The 22,585-nt window shown below is 39.3% G+C and overlaps 1 protein-coding gene across 11 annotated transcripts in view; it reads left to right on the top strand.

Moving 5' to 3' along the window:
- The window catches only part of EIF4G3 (eukaryotic translation initiation factor 4 gamma 3), a 342,120-nt gene that overhangs the window by 292,951 nt on the left and 26,584 nt on the right, over positions 1-22,585 (top strand). For 10 of the 11 annotated variants that reach the window (XM_047792299.1, XM_047792293.1, XM_047792288.1 and 7 more), the window contains 7 exons: positions 913-1,045; positions 3,905-3,999; positions 6,606-6,699; positions 8,305-8,422; positions 11,835-12,055; positions 13,833-13,951; positions 18,040-18,212. In XM_047792299.1, the coding sequence (XP_047648255.1) occupies positions 913-1,045; positions 3,905-3,999; positions 6,606-6,699; positions 8,305-8,422; positions 11,835-12,055; positions 13,833-13,951; positions 18,040-18,212 (953 nt within the window). The remainder of the gene's footprint in view (positions 1-912; positions 1,046-3,904; positions 4,000-6,605; positions 6,700-8,304; positions 8,423-11,834; positions 12,056-13,832; positions 13,952-18,039; positions 18,213-22,585) is intronic. The other variant, XM_047792291.1, reaches the window with a different exon arrangement.

Here is a 22,585-nt window from a genome sequence, read left to right as displayed (position 1 = left end):
ACAACAAAATAAATATTAAAAACTTCTCCACCACCACCCATGCCTTCACCCACTTGTGTTTATATCAGATGTGGAGATTACAGCTGGGTAGGGAAGGAAAGGGAGAAGTGTAACCATAAGGAGACAGCCTGTTTTGTCCTCAGTAGAGAGGATGACCAAAGGGTAGAGGGTGTGGCACTCTGTATAGAAACCAGAACCTTGATATAGGAGGAAGAAAAGTGCTAGTCATCCTTGATTTAGAACTGCAGTGGAATTTGCTGTGAACTGAGTGGCCTTACACCAGACTAAGTCAAGGCCGAGGAATCCTGATCTTTTTTGAGGGGTGGGCATAGGCCCTCACCTGAAGCATATGTAGATTCCCAGGCTAGGGGTCGAATTGGAGCTGTAACCACCAGCCTGTGCCACAGCCACAGCAATACCAGATCCGAGCCACATCTGTGACCAAACAGTAGCTCACGGCAATACCAGATCCTTAACCCACTGAGCGAGGCCAGGGATCGAACCCACAACCTCATGGTTCCTGGTCAGATTAGTTTCTGCTGAGCCATGACGGAAGCTCCCCTGATCTTTCTTGTTTCCTCTTCCCTCTACTCCTTTCAAAAGTGCAAAATGATTTTAATACGCACACACCCAGTTGGGTCAAGTCCCTCACTCCGTGTTGTTATCCATCAGCTTTTGGAAGACTCAGTATACAGTAGCTCAGGTTGATTGAGAAAAATTGAATTCTTCATCCTCTAACACCCAGACTGCACCCATAGTGCCAATGTGTAAGACGGATGAAAAACTGCCATAGTACCAGATTTTGTATGTATCTTATACTTTTCCAGTAGTGGAAAGTATAAAATAGGTTTTCAAATGTTTCCTTTTTCTTCTTAGTTATCTGGCTGATAATCTTATTTTCTCCTTTTGTAGTGTAATTGGGTATCTCGAAGAGCAGATCAAGGGCCTAAAACTATTGAACAGATTCACAAAGAGGCTAAAATAGAAGAACAAGAAGAGCAAAGGAAGGTCCAGCAGCTCATGACCAAAGAGAAGAGAAGACCAGGTGAGGGATGGAGTCCACCAGGCGTTAGAGAACTTGGGAGTTTAAGAGACAGATATTTAAGAATTACATATTTAGATGTAAAATGAAATCAGAAAGATTGAACCCGTGGAATAGAGTGGCAGTTGATAAGTGAAGCAGCTTCACCTGGAGACTGGTTAGGAGTAAAAGCAGAGAGTATAGGAACTAAACATGATTTCTTTGACCACATCAAAGGCAGTAATCAACAAGACTTTGTTGAGCATCTTCTGTATACTCAGTATTGATGAGAGAGAGAAAAAAGTAGAAGATGCAGTTCCTTCCCTCTAACAGCTTCCGGTTTATCTGACAAGTCAGAACTAATAGAGGGAATGTTTCAAGCAAATGGAAGATAGATGAATTATGAAATGTATTCTCCACTAAGGCCGTTAAATTTCAGAAGACGAGAGATAGAAAGCTGGAAGAAATTCTTATTTGAGGAAGGGGCACTTGATCCAGGTATTGGTATTTGAAAGGGAAGGAAAAATTCTAGTCATGGAATTAAAATAATAAATAAGCCTGATTAGAGTAAAATTTAAGTGTTCATAAGGAATGGAAAAATGTTTTTTCTGAAAGAATGGAACCAGCTTAGAAACTTTTGGCTTGATTTGCCATTAAAGAGCCATTTTATGTTTCTGAGCCAAGGAATAATGTTATGCTAGAGGTGTGTACATAAAACCAGTCTGTTGCTCTTCACATGATGAACCAAGGGGTAAACTGAACTCAGAAATGTTGCTGTTGCTGTTGCCTCAGATCCTATGCGGAAGGAGGTAAGATTTAGTCATGGAAGAATAAAAAGGAAGAAACAGAAAAAAATGGGAACGATGAAATAGAAGATACTTTACACCTGAGAAAATGGAAAGTGTGTTGACTAAGTTTAGGAATGTTGGAAGAGGAAGCCTTTTTCAGAGAGGAAATGATTATTTTTCTTTTAAACCTGTTTATGTCGAGATGATGTCCAGATGGGAATGCTTGTTTTGTCTGCCATGCAGTTAAGTGATCAGGGTCATACTCCGGTAGCGTGGAGAGCATAGACTCTGGAGCCAGACTGTCTTGGTTTGCGTTTCAGCTCTCCTGCATACTAGCTGTATGACCTTGCACAAGTCATTTAGTCTGTAAAATGGATCTCACAATAGCCCCTAGGATTTGCATGAGGATTAAATGAGGTAAAATAGGTAGAGTGTTCAGTGTAGCACCTGGCACCTTGTAAATACTCAAGAACCATTAGCTGTTGCTTATCACAGACACTATACAGCTCATAGTGAATCTCTGAGAGATGACTCCTTCAGGAAAAAAAGTGTACTTTTCCATTTTGTAGGACACCATGCTTACCTTCCTCACCTTAGTCCCTAGCACAGTGCCCTTTCAGGTAATTACTTTCATTTACTATTTAGCTAGATTGAGAGGGAAAAAACATGAAAGCCTAATCCACAGGTGTCCACAGATAACTAAAGGAAGAAAAGAATTCTTAAAAAAGTGACAGATGAAGAACCAGTTGAGAGGAAGGAGTACTAGGATATTGTGTCATAGAAACAAGGAATAACCAAGTCAGTTTGTGATCATTAATATCATTTAGCAAAGAGAAAATTAAGAAGTTTGTGAGGATTGGAAAAGCTTTCGGATAGATAGATTGATGGTCTTTCATTCATTAACTGAATATCTGTTGAGGGAGTATCACCTAACAGGAAAGACAAAGTCCCTTGACTCATGCATCTCACGTCTTACGGGGGAAGGGGGGTATAAATGCTTAAATATGTAATTTTTTTCAAATTGCTATGTTCTATAAAAAAAATAAAACAAAGGGAGGGAGTTAGGAGTGCAAGGTTCGGTGGGTAGAGGTTGCAGTTTTAAATAGGGAGGTTGAGAAGCCTATTAAAGTTGTTGTTTGACTGAAGACTTGAATGAAGTAAGGGAAGGAGTTCAGTCATGTGGATATCTGGGGAAGAGGATTTTAGGCAAAGGGACTAATAAGTACGGAGGGTCTGAATCAGCCTTTTCGAGGATCAACAAGGAGGCCAGTGTGCCTGGAACAAGGGCGTAAGGGGAGAGTGATAGAAAATGGGGCCTGAGATGCAGGGGCTTCATTGTTTAGAGTCTGTAGGCCATTTGTAAGGAATCTGTCTTTTTCTTGGAATGAAGTAGATAGCAGAAGTGTCTTGAGCAGAGAGGTGACAGGACCTGACCTACACTTTACAAGGGTCACACTGGCTGCTATGATGAAAATGGTTGAAGATGAAAGCAGGGGCGCCAGTGAAGATGTTTTTACCCCAGTTGAGGACCATTGCTGGCTTAAACCAAATTTGTAATGTTGGCAGTAGTTAAAAGGGGCTAAATGCTGAATATATTGTAAAGCTTAAATTGAAAAGATTTGCCGACAAATTAGGTGTGAAGTGTGACAGAAAGAGGAATCACGGTTTTCTGCCTAAGCAGCTAACCATTTGGAGAAGATTTTGGGGGAATGTTTGAGGCACACTGTGTCATATGATACCATTAAGTGGAATAAACTTTGGAATAAATTATTTCCATTCAGTTTCTCCCTAGGTATCCTAATCATTAACCCTATAAACATTAGATTTAACCCTCCCCTGTCTAGCACTAAGTCCCTTTTCATTTGTATCAGTTGATTTCTTCTAGGTCAGTAATGTTTCAGGAGAGATCAATTTAAGCAAAGTGCTTCTACTTGATATTTTCATGTTGTGGGTATTAAAGAGACTGTCAGCAGTGCTTTAACAGTTCCTTTTGTCTTTTTCCTTGGAACTGCTGTGCTGAAGATACTGCTCACCCTTTCATTATCAAACTGATTTGAGACTGTTGAGAGACTGGCTCACTCTCTTTTCCCTCTAGGTGTCCAGAGGGTGGATGAAGGTGGGTGGAATACTGTTCAAGGGGCCAAGAATAGTAGGGTACTGGACCCCTCAAAATTCCTAAAAATCACTAAGGTAAGTGTGATGTTTAAAACACAACTTCAAACAGCCTCAAAACATGACTCTCAAAATTATTTCTCTTATAAAAAAGCCATATTGCAGATTTCATGGGGTGGTTGGTTTTTAGTGTAGGTGCATTTCTACATGTCAGCATCCGTAAGTGTATTCTTACATACTTGTCCTGGCGTTATCCTTTGTATTTCTACAAGTTTACTAAGGACTAGGTTAATTAGGTTTACTAAGGTTTAGTATGTGACTAGGTTAATTCTTATAAATATGAAATGCTTAGTATAAGAGGGATGATAACAAAAATTCTTAAGACGGTGTAGTTAAATTGCAAGCTTTTATGCAGTGTATGCTTAGCTCTAAGGAAGAAGCAGGTACCTGTTTAAGTGTGGCCATGAAAGGAATGATGGTTTGCTATATCCAAGGTGTAAAAGAAATTACAGAAGACCTACCAGAAATTATTCTGTGATAATACTTAATATACTCTTTCTTCTCTTGAGAATCCATGGGCAGTAAAAGGAAAGAATTTTCTCTTAGCAGATGTTTTCAGCAGCAGAAGTTGATCACTATAAGTAGCATGAAGAACCTTGGAGAACACAGAGAAAGCAGAATTACATTTTGTAAAAGTGGAAACTTCTACAGCCCAGTGGGTTTTGTAAATCACTTGCAAGTCTAGTTTGATCCTTACTTATAATACACTATTCATAGTTCTTAAAACTGGCAGCCTGCCAGTAAGATCTAAAGACAATCTAAAGCTAATGTTGAAAATCTCAAATGGAAGGAGATGCGTCTTTATGGATTTGTCAAAGCTTTGCTTCAGGACAGAACAACAGTCCCTCTCTAGACCTTTCAAAATGTATCAGCTAGGATCCCATTCTCAAAGATTCTGGTATATTCTTCCAGTTGTTTCAGTCTCAGAGAAGGAATTCCATTGCTGAATACATCTTGATTCCCATTCACTTCAATTCTAGAAAGAGACAGTTTTAACCAAAATCATTTGTCTGTGTTTTAAAATGTTTCTGTGCATGGGCCCTATAAAAAGGAATCCCTGGAATGAAGCCTACAATATTACTTCCTTAATGTTTTGAAAAATATATAAATTTAAAAGATTAACTTAGTGTATATTCAGATAATTACATTATAGTTACTCTATATAAATATCTTACTAGAAGTTCAAGACTTTTGGAGTTCTTGCTGTGGCGCAGTAGGATCAGCAGCGTCTCTTCAGTGCCAGATTCAATCTCTGGCCCAGCACAGTGGGTTAAAGGATAGGCTCCGATTCCTGGCCCGGAAACTCCATAGGCCACGGGCCAAAAAAAAAAAGTTGAAAACCATTAGCAAATTCAGTGTTAACTGGGAGAGATTTGTGTGAAAGCGTATCATACAGCAAGGCACTGTCAGAATATGGTAATACCTTTGTTAGGAAGAGCCACTTTACAGCTTTTGGCTGTGCACGTTTTATTTTTTTCTTTTTACAGCCACACCCATGGCATATGGAAGTTCCCAGGCCAAGAGTCTAATCAGAGCTACAGCTGTAGCCTTTGTCACAGCCACAGCAACATTGGGTCTGAGTTGCACCTGCAGCCAACACTGCATCTTGTGGCAACACCAGATCCTTAACCCCCCAAGCGAGGCCAGGTAGTGGACTTGCATCCTCATGGAGACAGTGTTGGATATTTAACCCACTGAACCACAGTAGGAGCTGCTGTGCCATGTGCATTTTATGGGATGACATGTGTTATGTTGTAATTCTTTTTTTGTTTCTTTTTGGGTTTTTTTTTTAGCGCCATACCTGCGGCGTATGGAGGTTCCCAGGCTAGGGGTCTAATCAGAGCTACAGCCGCCAGCCTATGCCACAGCCACAGCAACGTCAGATCCAAGCCTTGTCTGTGACCTACACCACAACTCACGACAACGTCAGATCCCCAACCCACTGATCGAGGCCAGGTATCGAACCTGCAACCTCATGGTTCCTAGTCGGATTTGTTTCCAGTGCGCCACAACAGGAACTCCCTATATGGAACTCCTTATGTTGTAATTCTGTTCATTTGTACTGAAGATGTGCTTGTGCTTAGAGGGTTAAACCTGAGGCACCTTAATGCCCTAACCTTATTCTCTCTTTTCTTACTCTCCTTTATTGACTGCTCCTATTATACCTCTCCGTCCCTGCCCCAGCCTATTCTAGGCTTTGCTAAAATGTAAAATCTTTATGTCTTTTGACTTATTTTCTGACAATCACTTGAAGAGATTAATGAGTTAATTTCATAGTATTTCTATATTCCTTTTCTTTTCCCTTTTTTAAATTATTGGGCATTATTGTAAGGGAAGAATCACTAGAAACTGCTTATGTTTAGAAAACTGGCAAACCATCTTAGAGGATCTAAATGCATTCTCCAGGCCAGTGGTTTCTAACTGTATTTTGTGGAAGCTGGATTCCAGAAAGTACTTCAGGGACCATAGGAATCCCAGTTTGATGTGAACAGTCCCAACTTGTGTTTCTTATACTGGCATTCCAAGCAAAGTTTTTTATTGCACTGGGGGAAAAAAAAAAAAAAAACATAAACTATTATTCTAGAGGATTTCGTATTATTGACTTGTGATCACTTATGTTATAGCCCACCATTGATGAGAAAATTCAGCTTGTACCTAAAGCACAGCTGGGCAGTTGGGGGAAAGGTAGCAGTGGTGGAGCAAAAGCAAGTGAGACTGGTAAGTATAGGGTATCCCTTCCTGGGACTCTTAGATGTGCTATGTTAGCATTTGTCTTACAGTGCATTCCACAATCATTTCAGGAAAAGATCTATAGACTAATCATGCCCAGATTTATTGGTGTCTCACTCTAACATAATTTGAAGGGTCACTCCTTAGTAAGGATCCTTAGGTATTTTTAAAATGAAAAAAAATTTTAATTCAGTTAGGTTATTTTAAGCTTTGATCTCAGCTTCCTTTGTTGTTGCTGTTATTGTTCACACATTCAGTATAATTAGAGAAATTCATGGGACCCCAAATTGAAAGGGAAACTCATTTTACTGAGAAAAATATTATTAATACCCAGAAACATTTAATTTCAGGGAGTTGTAAAAGAAAAAGAATTATATTGAAATATTTTTTCAAAATCTTTATTAAAAGTAGATTTTTATTTTTTTGGTTTTTAGGGCTGCACTCGCAGCATACGGAGGTTCCCAGGCTTGGCGTCTAATCAGAGCTACAGCTGCCAGCCTACGACACAGCCATAGCAGCTCAGGATTCGAGCCGCCATTGCAACCTATACCACAGCTCACGGCAACACCGGATACTTAACTTAGTGAGTGAGGCCAGGGATCAAACCCGCAACCTCATGGTTCCTAGTCGGATTCGTTAACCACTGAGCCACGATGGGAACTCCTGACCTTTTTTCCTTTAAATTAAAAAAAAAAATAGTGTTCAATTAAACTCAAACACATAATTTTACATAAATGACATCATAGCATTTATGTTAGCTTTTTTTTTTAATTGTATTTTATGTTTTGTGATGTCTGAGTTTTCTGGAGTATTTCCTTTTTTTTTTTGTCTTTTTAAGGCCGCGTGTACAGCATATGCAAGTTCCCAGGCTAGGGGTCAAATCAGAGCTGCACCTGCTGACCCACACCACAGCTCACAGCAATGCCTTAACCCACTGAGCAAGGCTGGGGTTTGAACCCATGTCCTCATGGATACTAGTCGGGTTTGATGCGGCTGAGCCATAACAGCAAATCCTGTGTTATCTTTTTTAAGTGAGTATTTTATTCTGTTTTTGATTGCCCCCTTCCTTCTCCTGTTTACCACTCCCATTCCCATACCCTACTTAGGATAATTTAATTTTTTTTTCTTTTTTTTAATGGCTGCACCTCCTGCATACGGACGTTTCTGGGCTAGAGGTCCAATCAGAGCTGCAGCTGCTGGCCTACACCACAGCCACAGTAACACTGGACTGAGCCGCATCTGGGACCTACGCTGTAGCTTGTGGCAATGCCCAATCCTTAACCCACTGAGCAAAGCCAGGGATGGAACCTGCATGCTCACGGACACTATTTTGGGTTCTTAACTTGCTGAGCCACGACAGAAACTCCCTAATTATATTTTTAAAGGAGCGAATGGTTGTGATGAACAAATATACCTAAATTCTTTTTTGCATACAAAATCCCTCTAACATTGTGCTTCTAAGAGTATGCTCTGTGGACAAGGAGATTTCTGTCACTTTGTTAGAAGTGCCCTACCCCAAGGAGGCAGATTAATTAGAAGCTGTATTTTAGTCATGTGATTTGTATTTTTTTCCTTACTCCTTAATACCTATAGATGCCTTACGGTCAAGTGCTTCCAGTTTAAACAGATTCTCTGCTTTGCAACCTCCAGCACCCTCGGGATCTACATCATCCACACCTTTAGAGTTTGATTCCCGTCGGACCTTAACCAGGTAAGAATGCTGGTCTCCATGTTAGCTCAGGACTGACCTGAGTCTGTGTGTCACTGTCTCTGTCTCTCTGCCTGTTTGTCTCCCTCTCTTTCTCTCACTTTCTCTCTCTCTCACACACACACAAGGATTATAGTGATAGTCCCTGTGGATAGATTCCTTTCATCCCTGAGGTTGATTTCCTCCAAGATAAAGAAATTATAGATTGTGGAAGAGGTGGAATGGAAGGGCAAGTTATTTGACAAATATCTGATAGTTTGCTCCACTAAGAAAGCCAGGCCCACCAAGAGCTCTGGAGGCTGGTATAGGGCTCTCCAAGCTAATATCTCAGAATGCTGTCAACCTAGCATTCTCAGGCTGTGAATTAAAGGGCATGACAGCCCACCCATATGTTTCTCTGTCACACTGTTCTTTGAGTTGTTTTTGAGATTGTCTTTAATTTCTCACTATGCTCTGTATTCTACTATCTTTCTACTTTCATTTTTGTGGGATTTGTACAGTCAAGTGTTCCACTGGCTGGTTTACAGAGAGAGGATGAGGACTTAGAGTAACAGAGAATTAAAATTTTGTTTTTGGCCCACACTCAAGGCGTGCAAAAGTTCCTAGGCCAGAGATGGAACCTGAGCCAGGGCAGTGACAATGACAAATCCTTAACTAAGCCACCAGGGAAATTCAGAGAATAATTTTTTTTTTTTCCTTTTAGGGCCACTCCTGCAGCATATGGAGGCTCCCAGGCTAGGGATCCAGTAAGAGCTGCAGCTGTCAGCCTTCACCACAGCCACAGCAGAGCTAGATCTAAGCCATATCTGCGACCTACGCTACAACTTGTGGCAGTGTCAGATCCTTTAACCCACTGAGAGAGGCCAGGGATCAAACCCGAATCCTCATGGATATTAGTTTGGATTTGTAATCTGCTGAACCACAATGAGAACTCCAAAATTTTTGATGTAAGCACTTATAGAACTGAGTGTCTTTAAACTCTCAAACTTACGGTTTTTATTATTTAATCAGTATAGCTAGGTAGATTTTCTAACTGTGTTACTATTCCCTGGGCTTTTGAAACAAAATACACTTAGATACAGATGAGCTTTTTAATGATGACGTAGATTGTCATTAAGCATTAGTCGTGCTATTGAGGTCTTTGTGGCTCTTGGCCCTCTTATGACTTTCCCTTGATGGCTCTACTTTTTAAGTACTGTGTAAGTTCTTTTCACAGTGGTTAAATCGTTGTCATGCCTCTAAGTCTTTTTTCTTTCTCTTTTTTCTTTTTTGGCTGCGCCTATGGCATGTGGAGGTTCCCATGCCAGGGATCAGACCCACGCCACAGCAGTGACCCAAGCCACTGCAGTGACAACACCAAATCCTTAACCTACTGCACCACAAGAGAACTTCTCTTTTGTTCTTTTTAATTTGCTGCTTCTAAGCTGCCCTGAGCCAAAGAGCTATTTTCCCAGATGATTAGAATTATCTGAAAGAGGGCTAGGAAAATAGGAAGATTTTTTCTTAAAATGAATGAAGTGTGTGACTTTAGCTATTCAAAAACTTAATTCTACTTGGTTCCCAAATATTTTTCATGTATTCGACGTTTCCTTTTTTAACTCAATGAATTTTATTACATTTATAATTGTACAGTAATCATCACAACCCAATTTTATAGCATTTCCATCCCAAACCCCCAGCCTATCCCCCCACTCCCTAGCCTGTCTCCTTTGGAAACCATAAGTTTTTGAAAGTCTGTGAGTCATTTTCTGTTCTGCAAAGAAGTTCATTGTATCCTTTTTTTAGATTCCACATATAAGCGATAGCATATCACTGACTAGCTTCACTTAGCATGATAATTTCTAGGTCCATCCATATTGCTGCAAATGCCATTGTTTCCTTTTTATGGCTGAGTAATACTCCACTGTGTATAGGTACCACATCTTCTTTATCACTCATCTTGTCAATGGACATTTAGGTTGCTTCCATGTCTTGACTGTTGAATATAGTGCGGCAATGAGTATTGGAGTACATGTATCTTTTTGAGTTATGGTTTTCTCTGGATAGATGCCCGGGAGTGGGACTATTTTTAGATTTTTGAGGAATTTTCATACTGTTTTCCATAGTAGTTGCACCAATTTACATTCCCACCAACAGTGTAATAGGGTTCCCTTTTCTCCACACCCTCTCCAGTATTTATTGTTTGTAGACTTTTTGACGATGGCCTATTCAGCATTTCTGAATAAATACAGTATCACTGTAATGTTTCTAAGAGAGTGATACCACATTCTTTTGGTATTCTGTTTCCCTTTCACTCATTTAAGTCATACATTTATTACGGTCTTTTTTTCTTTTCCTTTTTTGCTTTTTCCTTTTTAGGGCCACATCTGTGGCATATGGCAGTTTCTGGACTAGGGATTGAATCAGAGCTGCAGCTGCCAGCCTACACCACAGCCACAGCAATGCCAGATCTCGTGGATACTAGTTGGATTCTTAGCCCACTAACAATGTGAATTCCACTGCCTTCTTTTTTCTTAAAAATTTTTTAAAAATTTAAATAAGGACTTGCCATTGGCATTTAAAATTTTCAAGTGGTATCCCTTTAACATTTAAGAAGAAAGCTAAAGCACATCTTAACATCCTCTTTAGACACTGACATTGCTTGTTTATATAAATATACTTGGAATATAATTAGTGACTCGCACATCTAGTTATCTGTTTATCATACTAAGTGAAGTAAGAAGGACAGATGCCATATGATATCACTCGTATGAGGAATCTAAAATAGGATACAAGTAAACCTGTCTATGAAACAGACGGCCATAGAGAACAGACTTGTGGTTGCCAAGGGGGAGGGGGTTGGGGGAGGGAGGGAGTGGAGTGGGAGATTAGGGTTAGCAGATGTAAGCTGTTACATATAGAATGGATAAATACCAAGCTCCTGCTGTATAATACAAGGAACTATATTCAGTATCCTATGATACACTGTAATGGAAAAGAATATTAAAAGAATGTATGTGTGTGTGTATCACTTTACTGTACAGCAGAAATTTTTTCTTTTTACAGCCATACCTGTGGCATATGGAAGTTCCTGTGATGGGGGTCAAATCAGAGCTACACCACAGCCACGGCAACATCTGATCCAAACCACATCTGTGACCTACAACTGCACCTTGAGGCAACGCCAGATCCTTAACCCACTGAGCAAGACCACGGATTGAACCCACATCCTCACAGAGACTGTGACAGGTCCTTAACCTGCTGAGCCACAGTGGGAACTCCATTACCCCAGAAATTAACGCAACATTGTAAATCAACTGTACTTCAATTTAAAATAAAGTTATCTGCGAAGAAATCTGGATACTTTTAGAAAGTCTTTGAATACAGAGGGGATGGGGTGGTCTTTATTTTGAAAAGTGTTGTTTTGTCTTTTAAGTCGTGGAAGCATGGGCAGGGAGAAGAATGACAAGCCCCTCCCATCTGCAACAGCTCGTCCAAACACTTTCATGAGAGGTGGCAGCAGTAAAGACCTGTTAGACAATCAGTCTCAAGAAGAGCAAAGGAGGGAGATGCTGGAGACCGTGAAGCAGCTTACGGGAGGCATGGACATGGAGAGGAGCAGTGCTGAGACTGACCGGAACAGAACCAGGGAGTCAGGTAAGGGGCTTTATGTGAACAGAAGCAGTTAAAGATTTAGGCCTTAAATTTGGAAGGAAAAAAGAAAAAACAAAGGAGACTTTGTGCCTGAGTAGATTTCAGAATCAGAATATGCGCCATTGCCTTAAAAGTTAAAGGTTATCTTTATAATCTTATAACGTAGTTCTCATTTCTCAGGTATCCCTTTGTCAAGCACTTTTTAAATTGTCCCCTTTTGCTATTGCAAGTGATGCCGATGAGGTCCTCTTACTGTATATTAAGCAATATGAATTTCTTCCACGGTCCCTAAATTATACCCCACTGTGCACGGGAGTACATATCCTTTGTAGAGCCCCTCAAGTGTATGAAAATGCTGACACTATTGAGCCACTACAGGGCAAACCAAAGAGAAACTATCCGGTTATCTTTTGTTACCTGCACCTTAGACTCTCTGGGGTTTATGTATGTGTTTAGTATGTATGTATGCAGAGGCCCAACTCAGATAATGCACCAGAAACTGCCTCATTATTTAACCTGTCTGTGTTTCAGTCTTCTCATCTATTATATAGAGATAGTAAGTGTACCAACCCTGTAGAATTATCATAAAGAATAAAAGCAAAGTTAAGACATGTAAATACTTAGAACATTACCTGATAAATACAAAGTTTGTAAAAGGTCTTAGATGTCTTGATGATGATAATGACAGCGAAGGGAAGTAGTTTTAAATCTTAATCCTGAGGTAATACTGGTTGTTTTATAACATTTTCATAGCTTTCAGTTTGTTTCACAATTTAAACTATGTCTCCTAACCATAGTCTCTAAACGGATCTCACAGGTAAATTGAAATGTCTTCTCCCAGCTGATAAAGACTTCAGATGATTTAGTTTTAAGGACATGAGGCTTTCTTACCTGTGCTAGGTATTCAGGGAACGTAACAAGATAGCGTATGAAAATATCTTGTGTGTAATGAATAAGGTAGCACAGTGGCCCTCTCTGTTTATTGTCTGGGTCATTTGTTCCTTTCCCACATGCACCTGAACACCTAGTACCTTCTGGGCACTCAGCCCCTGCTCTTGGCCTTCAGTCTACTGCATCAGGAAGAACTTTATCAAATAACTCTACAGAAGAAGATGTATAAGTATAAACCGAGAAAAATCCTATGAAAGAGTTCTAAGTGAGTCCTTACTTATTAACAAAGGGACCAACTAGAATTGACATATAGGGACCTTAGGGAAGTCTTCCCTCAGATCCGAAGGTTTGCCAGGTGTGGCACAGAGAGAAAGAACATGCCACACTGGAGAAGCACCACAAGCAAAGTATTAGTAGGTAGGACCATGGCATGTTCAAGCAGCCACCAAAGGCCGGTATAGCTATAACTCTGTGCACAAGTCTGCAGGCTACGTGTGCTCATCATCATCGCAGCAATGGAGAGGAATCAAAATACCGAAAGGAGATAGAGAGTAATCTAGAAAAACGTTGAATCAGTGAAATGAATAGTATATTGTAAATCAGCTCTATCTCAGTTTTTTAAAAGTAACAGAAAGGAATAAAGAAGCTCTAATTACAAAACTTTATCATATCCCTATACCTTTTAACTGTTATGGAATATGAAGTTATTTAGTGTATATCGATTCTAAAATAAATGTTAATGTATCCTGCTTTTAGATGGCTTGCTTTGTCAAATTTGTGTATTGTAACCCTTTACTAAAGAAACAGTGTTAGAGCATGTAAATATTAACCATAATCCTACCATTTTAATAATTTTTATCATTTTTCTCACTTTTTTAAATCCCACTAGTAGTGAAACCAGAAATTCCAGCAATGTCAGCCCCTGACAAGCCTGCATTGTCAGAGGAGGAAATGGAAAGGAAGTCCAAATCTATCATTGATGAATTTCTACACATTAATGATTTCAAGGTAAATGAAATTTTTAAGAAAGCAGCAACAACACAGATAGCCCTGTGACAAGAGACACAGCAACTTGGTTCTGGTCTAAAGCAGTTGTCATTGTGAACTGATGAGACTTAGAATGAGTAATCCAAGTCCTGTACAGTTCAATTTGTACAACTCTCATGCATTTCTGCCAAGTATGCTCTTTAAAATTGATACCATAGTTCACAGGATCACCTGGCAGAAAGGGAGAGCAGGTATAAATCCATTTCCAAATACAGAATAACCAGATCAACTTTGATATTAATGAACAAAAAATAAAATAACACGTTATCATTATGAGGCTTTCCTGGTTCCCTATATATTACCTGTCATTATCTCTACGATCATTTTACCATCATTCTCCTATTAACTTCAAAGAACTGCTGACATTGGAGTTCCTGTCATGGCTCATGGCTCAGTGGTAATGAACCTGACTAGTATTCATGAGGACGCAGGTTTGATCCCTGGCCTCACTCGGTGGGTTACGGATCCAGCGTTTCTATGAGCTGTGGTGTAGGTCGCAGACGCAGCTCAGATCTGGTGTTGCTGTGGTTGTGGTGTAGGCTGGCGACTACAGCTTCAATTCGACCCCTAGCCTGGGAACCTCCATGTTATGCAGGTGCGGTCCTAAAAAACGAAGGACAAATAAATAAAGCATTGCTGACATTACTTTTTCTTTATTTCATAAGTGGAAAACCCAGGCACAAGGAGTAAGTAATGTGTCAAGGTCAGACAGCCTAAGTGAAATATTTCAAGACATGGCTTTGAATTTGCCCTTCTTTAACTGTAACCTTCTCTTTGAACTCAATATTCTAAAGGTGGAGACAGACCTTAGATAAACTCCACAATAGTTATTTAAATTGGAGTTATAATAAATGGTCACAGACCTATAGGTTATTAGGAAAGATCAAATAATGGGACCTAGTATAGGGATCTGGAGTTAGCAAAGGCTTATCTCTTAAAATATTTGTCAGGTGTATTAACTACTTTTGCTTTGCAAAAGCTTACTGAAATTGTCCAGTATTTAGAAGTAGGAAGAAGTTTTCGTAATGAGCAAGTTGGAGAGGGGAGTACTTTGCAGAGGCTCTTGAAAATGCAGCAAAAATAAATGAACATTAGCTAGAAGGAGCCAAAAAATAGACTATACTGTGATTTGTTAGATTCTTGGGAAATGCGTATTTTTCTAAGTTGGCAGCACAGCTTTTTTAACTTGCATAGGAATAGGGAAAAATGAAAGATTTCCTTATAAGAAAATGGAAAGACTAAGAAAGATGAAAAACAGAAACAATAAGGAAGAAAGCAGTAGAGATTGGCTTTGGAAATAATTTAAAGGATATAGAAAGTCAACGAGCAACAAATACTTTGAAAGAGGAAAAGTAGGACCTTGTGATACACTGGAGGTGTAGAGAGAAAAATACTTTAGTAACACCAAACTGCAGCAAGAGGATCCTTTGAAGATTCTTTAGCCCTAGACCATGCCTGCAACTGAAGGGACAGTCAACTATAACTTATGAATTTCACTGTGCAGTGTACAAGGCAGAGTGGCACCTGCAGGGTGGCAGTAAGAACCAGGTAATAATGTCAGACATAGTGAGGGTTTGCTATATGCTAGGTGCTAATCTATTTTGTTTTGTTTTTGGGGGTTTTTTTTGGGGGGGGATGTTTTTTGTTTTGTTTGTTTTGCTTTTTAGGGTCAAACCTGTACATATGGAAGTTCCCAGTCTAGGGGTTGAATTAGAACTGCAGCTGCTGGCCACAGCCGCAGCCACACCAGATCCGAGCCACATCTGCGACCTATGCCACAGCTTGCAATGATGCCAGATCCTTAACCCACTGAGTGAGGCCAGGGATCGAACCTGCATCCTCAAGGATACTAGATATGGTTCTTAACCCACTGAGCCACAATGGGAACTCCTACTCTAAGTATTTTAGATGTATAATTTAATCCTCATAACTCCCTCCAAATGTTACTGTTATTACAATAGCCATTTTAAAAATAAGGAAACTTAGGTGCAAAGGGTAAAGTAACTTCCTCTCAGTCATACTGCTGATCAGTGGCAGACTCAAGGTTCAAAACCAGGCTTCTAGTTTCAGAGCATAAACCATAATTTTTCTTGTTACCTTTAAGGTATTAGTGTGTCATGCTAACGGCTTACAGAGCTCATTCTAAGGAAGTTTTTTTCCTAACATTATAATATGTGCTGTTATTGTTAATTGTAATATGAATAAATATTTATTGAGCCTTTGTTTTCGTGTCTGGCAATGTGTCAACTACTTCTATATGCATATTATATGTGGTCTTTGCAGTAACCCTATGATAGCAAATCAGGACTGAGAGGTTAAGTTACATTCCTTAATTCACACAACTCTAAGTAAGTGGCAGAGCCTGGATTGAAACCTGTATTTGTCTGACTGAACAACCTGTGTTTTTGCCTATATGATATATATTTATTGAGTACGTGAAATGCCCCAGCCATGATTTAAGGAATACTATGTGGAACTATTGTAATGCATATAGTGAACAACAACATAGTCTGCTCTTATGAGACTTACTTGTTAATGGGAGATACAGACAAAGCTGCCCTAAAAATAGATAATAAATAAACAACTACAAAAACAAAACAAAAACATTGTTCCAGTGCAGAGAAGTAAAATTAGGTTGGTATGATAGCCAGTGATTGGGCAGTCCCCAGAGACTATAGGAGGTATCATTTCAGCTGAGAGCTCAAAGATAAAAAGAATCAAACCAGGAAGTTCCCTATGTGGCGAAGCTGGCAACTGCTAACAGTTTTGGAGTTTCTGTTGTGGCTGAGCGAGTTAACAACCCAACTAGTATCCATAAGGATGTGGGTTTGATCCCTGGCCTTCCTCAGTGCGTTAAGGATCTGAAATTGCCGCAAGCTGTGGTGTAGGTTGTAGATGTGACTCAGATCTGGTGTTGCTGTGGCTGTGGTGTAGGCTGATAGCTGCAGCTCCAATTCATTTCCTAGCCTAGGAGCTTCCATGTGCTCTTGGTGCAGCCCTCAAAAGAAAATAAAGAAAAGAAACAGTTTCACATGACAACTGTCTCATAAATGCCAATGTCATAAAAAAACAAAGGAGAAAGGACTGATCTAGATTAAAGGAGACATCACAGCATATGATGTCATGTTTTCAATTTGAACAACAACAACAACAACAAAGCTATACTGGACATTTGGGGACAGATGTGGAACTTTGAAAATGTACTGTATATCAGATAATGTTTTATTGATATTCTTGTATGAATGTTAAATTTCTTAGATATATAGAGAGAAGTAAAACTAACAATTGATGAAATCTAAATTGAAGTAAAGATATAGAGGTATACGTTGTATTACAGAATTACCAAACAGAATTACCTCAGTTGCCACATTGAAGCCTTTGAATCATGACATTGAATTTCTATTTCAATATTATTTCATAATATGCCATTTCAAGTTTTTAAAATAATCACAAGATAGGTAAATATTGTGGAGAAAAACACATTTTTAGCTCTGATCCTTCAAGTGATCTTTTTTTGTCTTTCTGCCTTTTCTAGGCCGCTCCCGCGGCATATGGAGGTTCCCAGGCTAGGGGTCTAATCGGAGATGTAGCCACCAGCCTACACCAGGGATACAGCAACTCGGGATCCGAGCCATGTCTGAAACCTACACCACAGCTCACAGCAACGCCGGATCCTTAACCCACTGAGCAAGGCCAGGGATCAAACCCGCAACCTCATGGTTCCTAGTCGGATTCGTTAACCACTGAGCCATAATGGGAATTCCTTGAGTGATCTTTAAAAAAATTGTTAACCAAAACCTATTAGCCACATAAAGATGCACTATTCTTTTGTTTTCAAATATGCCTAATAATATTGCCCATATCAGTCTGCATTTTACTGAGCTATATTAATATTTAAATATATATATACATATATATGTGTATGAACACTGTCTTGCTCGTAGAGTTTTCTACTGACTTTGTTATAAGTAAAAGATTTTAAAATATTTTTAACATTCTGGGAATTCCATCCAGATTTTGGAGTAAGTTGTTATTTGCTCTTTGAACAGGAAGCCATGCAGTGTGTGGAAGAGCTGAATGCCCAGGGCCTGCTACATGTGTTCGTGAGAATGGGAGTGGAGTCCACCCTGGAAAGGAGCCAGATAACCAGGGATCACATGGGCCAATTACTGTATCAGCTGGTGCAGTCAGAAAAACTCAGCAAGCAGGACTTCTTCAAAGGGTTAGTATCCTACTCACAAGTGGTATTCAATTCTTAAGTAGTAATTTTAAAAGTATCTATCTTTTTAGGCATTTAGGTGTTTCTGTAGATTAAAATTGTATCTGCTATAATATATGATGTATATTATATTGATAATATGTTTGTTGATATGATGGCATTTTATAGATTGTGCTAGCCCATAATGATTATTTTCTGGTTTTCTATATCTTATTGTTAGACATGTATTATGATATAAGTAAGGTAACAGCCCCCCCACTTAACCAGGGGAAGCTCTGAGCTCCACATGAGCCCATTTATATGTAAACCCCTGCATGTTCTCTGAGAAAAAAGCTTTTATTTGTGAGAAAAATTCCCAAAAATTAACTTAAACCTTAAACACTTATCCTTTCAATAAACCATGGTTCATTTTGGCCAGGAAATGCTGCTGTGTCCACTCTACCCTATCGAAAGATATGTAACTACAAGTTATTGATGATTTAGTTTATTCCAAGTTGATGGCTGGTTTGATAAAGTGTAGTCTCATCATTTTTGTTGTATTCTTATTTGAGCATGTTCTGATTTGTGTTCTGTTCTTATTTGTGTTGTGTTCTTATTTGAGCAGGTTCTGATTATCTTTGTGATCATCACAAGCATATGGATCAGGTTTTTTGTAGTACATTCACAGAATCTTACCCAGGCTTAGGTTCTAAAATCCATATTTAAGGTGAAAATTGCATATGGTAAAAAAAAAAATTTGTTTTAGGAGTCCTGTGGTGCAAATGTAAACATAGAACAGCACCCAGTACTGACAGGTGCCCACTCTGAGAGAACAGCAGCTAATACCTCCTGAGGGATGAATGTCAGATTCCCATCTCCCATCTCACACTCACTCAGGCTAAATGCTCATTGAGAATTCTGCACTGTTTAAGTTATTTTTCTTCTCATAAATCTTTTTTGCCAATCTGATATTATATTCTTGTAAACTAAATGCACATGATGAAATGCCACTATTCATCTTTCAGATATAACCAACCTCTTCGAATAGTATAACCATTAAATGCCAAGGCTGAATGTACCCAGGAATAATTACTCATTTGATTCTGTGAAGCATGATGATGTTGCCCTCAAGGTCCCAGAAAATGTATACTTGTTCCTAGGATCATTAAAAAGTTATCTTTCAGCCAATAAGCTGTTTTCTCTTGATTTAGTGACTTGACTAGAGGGAGGCCATCTGACTCAGTCAACTTTAGTAAGAAACTTTGGCGAAAGTTACTGTGGTTGTTGACCTTTAAGGCCAGGATGTCTTCTCGGTTTTAAAAGAGAAATCTGCAGTTCACTCCAGTAATAAATAATAAGAGCAAATGAGGATATCTACAGCCTCGAAAATGGAGATCTGCCCCTAGCCAACTTGAAACTATAGTTTCAGTGGTAACTATTATATTAGTTTATAAATATTTTCTTTTTATCCAGATATTATGATAGATTCACCAGAAATTTCCAGAAATGAGAATGTTGGATTACTACTTACCATTTTGTCTCTCTTCGAACTATTTATACCTAGAGAGCCCTCAAGGAGTTTATTCATATCTAGAGAGCCCTCAAGGAGTGTATTCTAGTCTCACGGGCCTTAAGTGAACTTGCAAAGTGCTAGCTTGACTTCTAGGCTATTTCAAACATTTTTATTTCCCTTTGTGGGGTTCCCTGAGGAAAAAGTGTGACATCCACACATAGTGTCCACACTTTCATTGGTAGTGGTGCTAAAGCTGCTGCTGGCAGTACTGCCACAACCACAACCTTTTATTTAGACCCAAAAATCAGATTAACACTTCCGTGTCTCAGTAACTACTTCATCTTTCTCTGTCCCCATTTCCTTCTGCAGCTTGAAATAATGCAGTGACTACAGGCCTAGTTCTTGATGCTTAGTTAGACATAAAGAAGCCATCCTTAGAGCAAGAACCCTGTGAAGACCCCTATTCCTTCCTAAATGGAGAGGCCTGGCAATTTTTTCTAAGATGGAAACAAGACAATTGCCCCCACTTTATTATCCACCAAGAGCCTTCTTGCAAGTAGATCATAGTTTCCTAATTACTTCAGAAGCCTAAATTATAAACATCATATCAGATCAGGTTTTTTATAGTACATTCACAGAATCTTACCCAGGCTTAGGTTCTAAAATCAATCAGAGAGGCCATTTCATTGGAGGCCCAAAAATGCCCTGTCTTTCATCTCTTTAGTTCCAATATCCAAAAATCTCTAACCTTACATGGCACTGTGGGGAGCATCAAGGTCAGCTTCCTTGGATGCAGATACTGCTTAGATGTAAACTTCTGAACAGTCATTAAAGCTGTTTCTACCTAGCTCCCTAAGCCAGTGATGATTCTGAGAAACAAAGTAAAAGACTTCCAAGTTTAGTGGGCCCTGATCAGTCATTAAGTAATCTGTCATTTCTCCTACAGTCCCTTCAAAGCATACACTGCTACTGAAATAGTAAGATAGGCTAGGAGTTTCCTCTGTGGAGCAGTGGGTTATGACCCAGCTTGTCTCTGTGGAGGTACCAGGTCAATATCTGGTCCAGCGCAGTGGGTTAAGGATCCAGCATTGCTATAGCTGTGTCGTAGGTGGCAGCTCTGGCTCAGATTAGATCCCTGGCCCTGGAATTTCCATATGCTGCAGGGGTGCCCAAAAATAAATAAATAAATAAAGCTTAGAGCCTTTAGAATTGTCCTTGTAAGATGTTATATCAATTCTGAGCATGGTAGTTGTTATATGTAAAACATATTTCCATAACATCAAAGCAATCCTTTTGGAATTTTTAGGACTTGAGTCTAAATATTCTGTGATGCAAATTAGATAGGTAGGGAGGTGGACACATTATTGTGTGGGTAGATGCATTTCAGGTAGTGTAGTACAGTCATTTTATATCATGGCTTTAGAAGATTTCTTTTTAAAAACTATGTAGTAAAGGTAGTTGAGTATAGTTCACTGTTCACCATGGAATTGGAATTTCTTTGAAAGTGTAATAAACAAATGAAAAACAGGACAGCAAAAATTGGAGTTGACAAAAGACACAAAATATGTGCCCTTCAAGTAATCTTGATATATTAGTACTTACTTTGGGAGATGCTTAATGGAAAGAAAGTTCTTATCTCCTCCTTGATTACGTTTTTGGAACTTTTCTAGCCATTTAAGGCAATTCTGCTTTGGTAAAAAGTATTTCATAGCTTACACAGAGTAGCAAACTAAGACCCACATGCAACATTGTAGAGGCGCTAGTTAGCAAATGAAGACCTCATTTGCTCACATAGGTAAGATTTAGTTTAGATAATCTTCTTTGTAATAATACTTTGTTTTTGTTTTTTTGTCTTTTTGCCTTTTCTAGGGCCACACCTGCGCCATATTGAGGTTCCCAGGCTAGGAATCTAATCAGAGCTGTAACCACCGGCCTACACCAGAGCCACAGCAATGCCGGATCTGAGCCGCGTCTGCCACCTACACCAAGCTCATGGCAACACCAGATCCTTAACCCACTGAGCGATGCCAGGGATCAAACCTGCAACCTCATGGTTCCTAGTTGGATTTGTTAGCCACTGAGCCACAACGGGAACTCCTATAGTAATACTTTGAAGATGGTACTGGAGTATAAGAAGGCTTTTCATTTTCTTTTTATTTCCTCCTTTTACCTGTAGTCAGATTCTCTTAAGATCAGCCGTAATAATACTTGACCAGTCTTACTTTGAGATGTCGTCACTATCTCTTCTTTATCTACAGTAAAATTTGTGTTTTTACTGAGTTATCATAATAAAAATTGTGGTAAATGTTGCTGCTGATATTTCCGATTGTGGTAGATTGTTTTGCCTTTTTAGCAGTTTTCTAATCAGAACTTTACTAAATTAAAATATATGTTTCTGGGAGTTCCGTGATAGTCTAGTGGTTAGGACTCAGTGCTTTCACTGCTGCAGCTCAGGTTCAATCCCTGGTCTGAGAACTGAGATCCCATATCAAGCCACTACATGCCATGCCCAGATAGATAGATAGGTAGATATATTGCTTTCTTCATAAATTTCTCACAGGAACTCAATGTATAAAAGAAATAAAAGTAGAGTTTCTGTAGTTGAAGTGGGGAGAGGATACCTGAGGGCCCACCTGTGGATCTCCCCAAAGTGCACTTTATTGGGTGTGGTGGTCACTCCCTACCAAGAATAAAGGTATGGTGTAGCTCTGTTTCATTTATTCAGCCAGCAGAAAATGTATATTATCCAAGGCATTGTCATAGTCTGAACTGTCCAAAGCCATTGTGATAATTATCTAGCAGCTTCTGTGCACCAAGGTTTTTTCTTTTAAAATTGTACAAAAGGATTTAGAAACTCTAAACCTGAAAAGAAATAAGTCTCTTA

This window comes from Phacochoerus africanus, chromosome 8 (genome assembly GCF_016906955.1).
Source record: "Phacochoerus africanus isolate WHEZ1 chromosome 8, ROS_Pafr_v1, whole genome shotgun sequence".
NCBI classification, from domain to species: domain Eukaryota; kingdom Metazoa; phylum Chordata; class Mammalia; order Artiodactyla; family Suidae; genus Phacochoerus; species Phacochoerus africanus.
Note: the sequence above shows the minus strand (reverse complement) of the source record. Positions and strands in the feature narration are given on the sequence as shown.